This window comes from Octodon degus, unplaced genomic scaffold, assembly GCF_000260255.1.
Source record: "Octodon degus isolate 3935 unplaced genomic scaffold, OctDeg1.0 scaffold00107, whole genome shotgun sequence".
Lineage (NCBI taxonomy): Eukaryota > Metazoa > Chordata > Mammalia > Rodentia > Octodontidae > Octodon > Octodon degus.
In genome coordinates this window covers 2,624,716-2,634,786 of record NW_004524683.1, presented here as the reverse complement: position 1 = coordinate 2,634,786, position 10,071 = coordinate 2,624,716, and the positions used below count along the sequence as shown (strand labels likewise).

Below are 10,071 nucleotides of genomic sequence, written 5' to 3'. Positions count from 1 at the left end.
AGGACAGTGTCCAAGCAAAGGCTGAATGGCTGTGTGTTAAGATTTTTGCTTACTTTATGCTAATGAGTGTATTTTAAGTGACAAAGTTTCTCTGCTGGCACTTACAATGAATGTTTCTTTACAAATCTTGTTCATAAGAAATTGACTTGTTAATCAGTAAACATATGGAGAGGTATCTGTTGATAGAAGATTTTTCAAATCCAGAGAAAATTGTTTTTAAAAATGCATTTCACATATGAAGTTTTAAGTTTTTATTTAGGAAAAATTTGGCTGTCAAGTTAGAATGTTTCAAACCAAAGCATCTCTTTTTTAGTAGTGGAGTTGATCTATGCAAAATATTTTTCCTTGTCTCTAAAAAACAAAATAATATTTTTACTATAAGGAAATTTTAAAATGCACTTTAAACTAGCCAATTTGTACCACTCATAAAAGAAATAGGTTCTTTCCTTCCCTTCCTTTGACCATCCAAAGCAGGAGAGAATACTGCGAACTATAAGAACCCCACCGGCTCCCACTGTAAGAACTACAGGTCAGGGCTAGCACTGGGCAAACACAGAAGCATGGGTGCGAGGGCTGCACTGTGAAGCAGCAGAAGCAAGCAGAAGCTCACAGTAAATGCACACCAGGCAGGGGCCTAGGTGAAGCTATCTCATCTGATTTACTGCTTTTCAAGGAAAAAAAGAGACAAATCTCAAAGAGTTTTAAAAAAAACAAAAACCTAGACTTTTGTCACATTTACAGGAATCTTAAACCCTTTATATTCCCATGCGTATAGGTAGTTTTGATATACATGGTAAGTAGCTTCAATATTCAGGAAGACGAACATTGTTGACAAACAACAACAGAATTCTTCATGCTTCTGATATCTCAGATTTGCTAAGTGCAATAGCCAGTTCTAAGTCTTCTTGTTCTTGCTGGTTCAGTCGGGCAAGCCTCTGCTCTTCCTCTCTCTCACTCTCCCTCTTGACCCATTCAATCATATCTTCTTCAGAGGGATACTGCCATTTAAAAGAAAAACAAAAAACAAAACAACAAACAAGAAGTAAGACAAAAAGAAAAGAAAAATAGTTTTTAAAAATGAGCACTACTTATTGTCTTTGAAGGATACTGGAACACTCTTTACTTCTTTTTGCTCCCCCAAAACATTTTTTTGGGGGGACAGGGTCTTGCTGTGTACTTTAGGTTGGCCTTAAATTTGCAGCAATCTTCCTGCCTCAGCCGCCTGAATGCTGGGATTACAGGTGTGCGCCACCATGTGTGGCTAAACACGTTTAGTTTTAACCAGTTGGTCAGCTGGTTTGAAAAAGAATTAATGTAATCTACAGTCTGTAAAAGTCAACATAAAAAGTCACTTTAAAATTAGAAATATTTAGGAAGATCATGAGATCTAAAAACAAGAGAGAGTTATAGACTTTTTAGTCTAAATAGTTTATCAGATTTTGTTATTTAAACTTTAGTGAGTAATCTCACGACAAATCATTTTTAACTTAACCCTACAGGTGATTTTCCACCATATCCTAACCTTTCAAGTATAGTAAAACTGTGAATAAAAAACTGTAAGAGTATTGAATATAATAAGCAAGATGTGAACCAAATCTTTTTTTTTTTTTTGCAGAACCGGGGATTGAACTCAGGCCCTTGTGCTTGCCAAGGAAGCGCTTATTCCACTGAACCATCTCCCCGGCCTCAGCATTTAGAAATTTTGGCAGGATTTTTTGACTCAGTTTTTTACAAACGTAACTCTGGGGATTAGATCCGGGAAATAGTTTTACTTACAAAAACATCAAATTTGGCAGAAACTCTATAAACACACAAGACTCGGTTTTAAATCTTGTTACATACAGCAGGCCCATAAAAAGATGAAAGAAACTTGTCAGACTTTTTTTCTTTTGTTTTTGAGACAAGCTTTTGTTACGTAGCTCAGGCTGGCCTTGAGCTCACTTGTGGCCCTGGCTGGTCTCAAACTCACAACCATCCTCCTGACTCAGCCTCTTAAGTGCTGAGAATACAGGAATGAGCCACCACACCACTACTTGTTAGACTTCTTAACAAAACTTATGAGATCTTTTATAACAAAAAAAAAAGTTTTGTGGTTTTTTTTTTTTAAAACTATGAGCTGTTTCATATTATACTGAGACACGAGAATATAATAAGCAAAATGCCACCCTCAGCTATTATTCAAGACTCATTTTCAACCAAGTTGGGTCTTGCTGAAACTATACTTAAGATATGAAATACCACAAACTGCCAGAGGATTATTTTACACTAAGAGTATTGTAATCTATTAAGAAGGCCAATTCTTGGGGGCTGGTGAGATGGCTCGGTGGAATAAACACTTCCCTAGCAAGTGCAAGGGCCTGAATTCAATGCCCGGTTCTGCCCCCCCTAAAAAAATAAAAGAAGGCCAATTCTTGATTCTCTGCATGAAACATCTGACATGAAAGTTAAGTCAGCATAATTCTGATATTCTAGCTGTATAATATTCAAAATACTGGTTTCTATTTTATTCCTTTCCATTCTACAGAAGTTGCTAGAATTTAGAGTACAGATTCAAGAGCTGTGTAGTGCAGCTGCCTTCACTACAAGCAGATTCTCACCCATATGCTAACTACAAGCAGGAATAAAGCATTTTGCTGAGTGGCCCAATACGGTATGGCACTAAGGAAAGACATAGGCAGATTGTGGCCAGGACCACCTATTTTCAAAAGCAAGGGAATAAGCATGTGTTGTAGAATAGGCAATGATTAGATCATTTTGCCTGGAAAACAAAAAGCTGGGGAAAATGAAACTTTGTTAGCTACTCTAAGAATTTTATTAAAAGCCAAAACAACCTGAGTAACAGTGGTGTTAGGTCCCTCCAGAGTGATGGCTCCACAGTTGGCTATCCCACATCTAAGATTTTTCATTTTCATTTTTTTTTTTTTTTAACATCTAAGACTTTTTTTTTGAGATAGTCTCACTATATAGTTCATGTTGACCTTGGGCTCACTGTGTAGCCCAGGCTGGCCTCCAACTTGGGGTGATCCTCCTGCTTCAGCCTCCCAAGTTCTGGGACTACAGGGGTGTACCACCGTGCCCAGCTCACCTGAGATCTTTAAGTCCTACCTATGCCATCATCACAGCACATTTCCATGGTTTCTGACACCCTTCCTGTTTAGTCAGCTCTGGGAGGATACACAGTAAATACAGGAAGCTAGTGAACTAGAGCCCTCCACACAAAAACTGCTTAAACCTTGAGAATAGTTCATTTCTTCAAGCTGACAGTGACCTTCTTTTTGATATAGGGCCTCTTGCTATGTTGCTCAGACTGGTCTTGAACTCCTAGGCTTGAGAGATCCTCTCGCCTTAGCCTCCTGAGTAGTTGAGACTACAGACGTGCAACCACCACCACATACAGTAGGCAGTAACATTTTTTCCTCTGTGGCATTAAGGATAGAACTGAGGGCCTTTGCACTGAGCAACAGCCCTTTTCATTTTGAGGCAAGGTCCCATTAAGTTGCCTAGGCAGGAGTTGAAAGTTACGGTCCTCCTTCCTCAGCTTCTTGAGTGCTGGGATTACAGGCATGTGCCACCATACTCTGGTAGCAACCTCTGAAATTTTGCCATAGGCTTTCACTAGGTAGCACATTAGCTCTGAACGCACTATGCTGACCACGCTGGCTCTGAATGCATGATTCTCCCACCTTAGCCTTTCTACTACTAGGATTACAGCATGTGCTACCATTCACAGTAGCATTTTTTTTTTTAAAAGCTACAATGGAACTAGGGGTGTAACTCAGTGGTAGAGCACATGCTTGCATAGCAAGGAATTGAGTTCAATTGAGCACCAAAAAAAAAAAAAAAAGAACTACTATATAAACCGAGTAAATAAAGAGTAAATTTCTAGTCACCTGATCTTTTTTTTTAATTTTTAATATTTATTTATTTATTTATTGTATGTGTGTGTGACCAGCTCAGCCCACCAGGGGGCGGGCTGGCTGGCATGTGGTGCTGGGGGATTGAACCGCGGTCCCTTGTGCTTTGCTAAGCTTGTTCTAAGTAGGTGCTTTAGACCACTGAGCCATCTCACCAGCCCCTAGTCACCTGATCTTAACTGAACGGCTGAGAAGTGATTTTACTTTCTACTCAAAGAACCATTGGCCTTATCCTCATATAGTAGTTGCTGTTTGATCTCCAGAGAGCATTAAAATTTTATACACAAACACACACACAGTTACAAATACACAGCTCATTACTAGCATTTTGCTAGTAAGCAGGCAGTGGATTGCTCTGTGATGGCCCATTAAATCACCATCCACTATAACAACATGAAAAATAGTAACTGTCAAGATTTTACTTATGTTTAAACTCTAAGAAAAGGGTTTATGAAACAGCTTGCATGTTTCACAAGAACTAAAACTATTAAAATCATCTGTGCAATGGAACAATTTACGAACTATCAAAAGAGAATCAAACATTTTGCTTGGGGGAAGAATTAAAGATCACTTTTAGTATGTTGGTAAATTTAGATGAAATCACACAAATTTGTCAGACTCCAAAGTAATCTTTCAAAACTCTTCAAATTGTAAATGGAAAGATTTTTCCCCCAAACAGCCCATTCACAGTACTTACAGCACTGAAGTTAGCAAAATTGCTTGGGTCAGCCTCTTTATTGGCAGTAGCAGAAGTAGAAGTGAATGGATCACAAAACATATCAGGATCTTTTTCTTTAGGGCTATCACTGCCTGGGAAAGGCTGAAATGGATCATTCACTTTAAAGGGATCAGAAGAATCCAATTTGTTGATGGGTCTTTTCCCTGGATCAAAATCATTACAATTAACCAGTAAATTCGGAAAATAAGCACAAAGAACATACAGGAAGGGGACAACAAAGCACTGTGGGTGGAGGGTGGGATGAAGACTCAAACACATTCTTCACACTGTCTGAAATGAACACACCAACAATCTTTCATACAATCCAGCTAAGTGCAGCTAAATGAAAAACAGCAGAGAGGATGTGCCAGGCATTGTATTTTTGTCCCAAGATTAAACCCATGCCCTCTTAAAGTAGCACACTATCAGGAGGAAAATAAAAAAGAATACAGAAAAGGCCTTTCTTAAATACACCAGCCTGATACTTATATAACCATCCACTAGTGGTAGTAATGACCTGTGGAAAAAAATAGCAAAATATTTCTGATTTTTTTTCTCGATCTATATATGTAATACCTAGTAGCATAAAATTATAAATCACCTTGACAAAATCCTGCTTTTTTTTGTTTTTAAAATGTATTTGGTTGTTGCAGGGTCTCACTACACTGCTTGGACTTGTGATCCTCCTGCTTTCAGCCTCCCCAGCACTGGGATTACAGGTGTGCTCCACTACACCCAGGATGCTAGCTGGCTCAGCCCGCTCTGGGGGTGGGGCTGGCGCTGCATGTGGTGCCAGGGATGGAACCACGGTCCCTGTGCTTGCCTAAGCAGGGGCTTTAGTCCACTGAGCTATCTCGCTGGCCCCAAACCCTGCTTACTTTTTGTCACATACAGTAGTTCAAAATGAAGATTAATCAATGTTTTGTAGTCTAAGGTTTATACCTATGATTGTTGGCAAGCTAACCTTTGACTAAACAACAATATACTGTCCTGGTACTCACTTGTTAACTCAATACTATTTTCAAGCAAGTTCTCTAATTTATTTTTATTTTATTTTTTCCTAGTGGAACCGGAGATTGAACTCAGGCCCCTGTGCTTGCCAGGGAAGCACTTACTCTACTGAGCCATCTCCCTAGCCCCTCTAATTTATTATTTATTTTGTTTCCTTTTTATTTTTTTAGATAGTCTTGTAGTTCAGGATGGCCTGGATTCACTGCGTAGTCCAGGCTGGCCTTAAACTTGCAGCATTCTCTTGCCCCAGCTTCCTGAGTACTAGAATTATAGATGTGTACCATCATACCTGGCTTTCTAACTTTTAAAGTCTCAAACTTAGTATTTCTTGAAGAAAAGATGAAATAAGTGGAGGTTAAAATATCTTCAAATGTATTCCTTCCTAAAATGCATTGATCTGGTAACAGCAATTGATCTGGTAAAAGATTTCCCATCATTAGAGAAACTTACAAAATGTTTATGTCTCCAGATGTATCTTGTGATGCTAGGCAGAATTAGTTACTGCTGCTGCTGCTGCTGCTGCTGCTACTACTACTACTACTTTCTAATAACTGAGGCAGCAGAGACTTAGACAAATGAAATAAATATATACTCAAGATCACAGGAGCAAGGGCTGAGAGTATAGCTCAGTGGCACTGCATTTTCCCAGCATGTGCACAACCCTGGGCTCAGTCCCCAGCACTGCCAAACATAGAAATAAAAAACTCTCAGAGCAAGTTGAGAGATTTTTTGAATTTGATGTGTAGGCTCCCAATCAGTGCACTTTCCAAAAAAGCACTCTTTTTCCCTTGCTCTATCTGTAATGACATATACTTTAACTAAGGTGTTAATATAGTATTTTACTTAGGATTTCAAAAATCTCACTACTGGCATCATATAAGTATAAAACCTTAAAGCAGAAATTTTGTAAGTTACTTTTTCATATATTTTGACAAGCTTACATCTAGCACTATATAATGCAGGCTACTTTCCCTCAAAAGGCAGCACCTACTTATTTACCTGATTTTTTTTTAAACAGATAAGTGAATATTAACAATTGTACAATATTACAATATTGACAACTATAAAATCTTTAAGTAAAAAAAAAATCTGCCTAAGAAATTCCAAGGGGCAGGTTATTATGAAAAGGAAGTAACAACCATCTTCAACTATTAGAGTTGAACATTCATCAAATACATCATGGAATGATATATAACTAAAAAACCAATGTGCCAAAGGTATCTTTTCACAGGACAGCCTACCAGCACCACTGTAACTAAGGGGACTGCCTGCCATTAGCCACTTTTTATAAAATATACTTTTTCTTCATATAGTATACACACTGACTATAACAAAACCAAAAAATAAAGCAATTAAGAATTTGTTCCTAGGCTGGGGAGATAGCTCAGAGGGTGCAAGGTCCTGAGTTGAATTCCTGGTTTAAAAAAAAAAAAAAAAAAAAAAAAAAAAGTTCCTGACTTCCTCATCACCATTGTAAAATAAAGGAATCTTTTTTTTTTTTTTTTTTTTGTGGAACCAGGGATTGAACTCAGGCCCTTGTGCTTGCCAGCCAAGTGCTTATTCTACTGAGCTATTTCCCTGGCCCCAAGGAGTCTTTTAAGTGAGAAAAACAAAGTATTTTCCTTTAAGAAAGGCAATACTTTAAAAAAAAAAAAAAAAAAAAAAAAAACTATACTGCTGAATGCTACATACCATAAGCCATTATTTTTTCACATCAAAAGATTTAAGAGAGATGGCCAAATAGCTCAGTGCATTAAAGTACCTGTTTAGGCACACACAGGGGCCAGGAGTTCGATCCTGGAGCCTGCTGTGCTGGTCCCGCCCCCGGGGGACCCTGAGACTAGACTGAAAATGGGCATGATGGCATGCACTTGTAAACCCAGCACTTGGGAGGCTGTAAACAGGAGGATCACTATGTGTCATTTCTATGTAGTGAGACCCTGTAAACCCTGTAGATCCTGTACTAAAAAAAAAAAGCTAAAATATTTAAGAAAGACATTCTGAAGGAATAGGTTGACCTTTCTCTTACAAAAATAAATAAAGGGACTGGGGAGATGGCTCAGTAGAATAAGCACTTGCCTGGCAAGCACACGGGTCTCAGTTCAATCCCCAGTTCCACCAAAATCAACCAATCAATCAATCAATCAAACAAACACTAGAGTACAGGAAAATACTTTTCAAATGATGATCAATGAGCTTCCAAAAAGCCAGAGATTTTATCTGTATTTTCTCTTTCTCATTTACTGACTCTCTGAAGGACTGGGGCCTGGGATAGCTGCTGCCAGAAAGGCAGTTCATGCCAGTTATACATGCTTGCTTCTTAGGCACACAGTTACAATTCTGCACTGAAGTCAGAACAAGTAACAGCAGTGAGCTCTGCTATGCACTTGGCTTGTTTTAAGTTCTTTCGACAGCACTCTAAAGTATGCAATTTTTTGAACAGAGATACTTTTTGGAAAGAGAAAGACTGAGTTAATTTTAGGAAAGGCACTAATTCTCTTACCCGGTGGTGGTGGGCAGGGTCTTGTTGGAGTTCCAGTCTTCGGTGGCAGTGCCGGGGGCACATCTTCACTCCTGATCGATGTTTCCTCAAACGCACTTTTAGGAATGACAGAACTTGATGTAACTGAACTAAAAGGATCTTCATTGTTGACCTTTTTAAAAAAAGTTCATACATCAGATATATACACATTATGCATACGTGTATATATTTTAAAGCAAATTATATTATTGTATAGCATTTGAAAGAATCACTTAAACACAATGCAGATTTGTTTCAATTTTAAAAGCAATATCTTAGCCTGTGCATCTGAAGACAAATAATTTTAATTTTTAGATAAATAATTGTAAAATACTGTTCTATATTCTACTATATTCTACTTATCTTTTAACATTTATTTATTTGATGCAGGGTCTCGCTATGCAGTTCAGACTCACAGTGATCTTCCTGTCTCAGCCTCGCCAGCACTGGGATTATAGGTGTGCGCCATTACACATCTATAATTAATGGTTTCAGTCATCTGGGAGCCATGTTTGCCATGCAGTACCAGGGATAGAACTCAGGTCCTTACACTTGCCAGGCAGGCACTTAGACCACCAAGCTATCTCCCCAGCCCTATCATCAGAGCAACAGGTGACACCAAAACAAGTCAACTCTAGACTGAAGGCCTGTCAAACTTCAGGCAATATTCACTACAAAACTAACTGAGGTTCATTTTAAGCAAACTATACACTTTTCCTCAAATGAATATCTGATTAAATAATGAAGGAAAAAAAATTATAGATTCTCTATGTCCTGATGTGCTTACATATGGAAGATTTACTACTAATGGAAAGAAAATGGCACTTAGACAAACAATAAAGGCAAACTGAAAGCCTTTTTTTTTTTCCTTTTTTGTCTTTTTGAGACAGATTCTTGCTATGTAGTTCAGGCTGGCCTTTAAGTCACTTTGTAGCCCAGGCTGGCCTCGAACTTGGAGCGATCTTCCTGCCTCAGTCTCCCAAGTACTGGGATAACAGGTGTATGCCACCACAGCTGGCCTGAAAGCCAGTTTTTAAAAGCAAACTGATTCCATGAAATATTAAGTCCTAATGTAGGTCTTGCCTTTCAAATAAATGGCATGACAAAAGATTTCACCTTTATAATCAATCCAACTTTATGATTTTAGATCTATTTAGGCCAGTGTTGTCTTTCAACACTGACATTGCTGACATCTGGAGCTAGACTGAGTAAATCTGTCAGTAGAAAACAACACTTGCCCATACCCTCACCATAGTCTGTTAATGTATACAAATGTATACATACAAACAGCTTATCTTTCATTTCTATCTCAAGTCAACATCTGCTATGATTTACTGCAGTATCTGGATTTCCTTTGATGGAAATGTATGTTTCCCTCCTACTAATCAATACAGGTTACCTTTGATAATGTGCTGAAGTCAGCAAATCCATCTCCAAATGATTCATTTCCGAAAACAGAAGCAAAGGGGTCTGTTGCTAAAATGAGTAAAGACAATCAATGAAATAGGACATAAAGAATATCATGTCCTCTTTTGATTGGTTACATTCAGATGCATTATCTAAAATTATCCCATGCTGAACTATGGAAAAGAGCAGCTAATGTTTAATTTTTTCTTTCTTTTCTTAAATTCTCATAACATTTTTTTCCAATTCTGCAAGCATTTATCTGATCATCTAAACAACTAAGTTGAAGAGAACACTATCAGTACAATAATTACTGTCAAATTCATATTATATTGTTTAACAAAATTCTGTACAATATCTAATTTTTAGTATGATGATTTTGTATTTTTTTCAAAAATAAACTTTTCTTGGGCTGGAGAGATGGCTCAGTGGTCTAAAGCACCTACTTGGAACAAGCTCGGCAAAGCACAGGGACCGCGGTTCGATCCCCCAGCACCACATGC

At 38.1% G+C, this 10,071-nt stretch overlaps 1 protein-coding gene across 3 annotated transcripts in view; it reads right to left on the bottom strand.

The window, feature by feature from the left end:
- Nucleotides 1-639: 639 nt before the first annotated feature.
- The window catches only part of Eps15 (epidermal growth factor receptor pathway substrate 15), a 187,753-nt gene continuing 178,321 nt past the window's right edge, over nt 640-10,071 (bottom strand). For 2 of the 3 annotated variants that reach the window (XM_004639135.2, XM_023724226.1), the window contains exons 22-25: nt 9,564-9,640; nt 8,147-8,297; nt 4,612-4,796; nt 640-998 (exon numbers count right to left, since the gene is read on the bottom strand). In XM_004639135.2, the coding sequence (XP_004639192.2) occupies nt 852-998; nt 4,612-4,796; nt 8,147-8,297; nt 9,564-9,640 (560 nt within the window). In that variant the 3' untranslated portion in view covers nt 640-851. The remainder of the gene's footprint in view (nt 999-4,611; nt 4,797-8,146; nt 8,298-9,563; nt 9,641-10,071) is intronic. The other variant, XM_023724227.1, reaches the window with a different exon arrangement.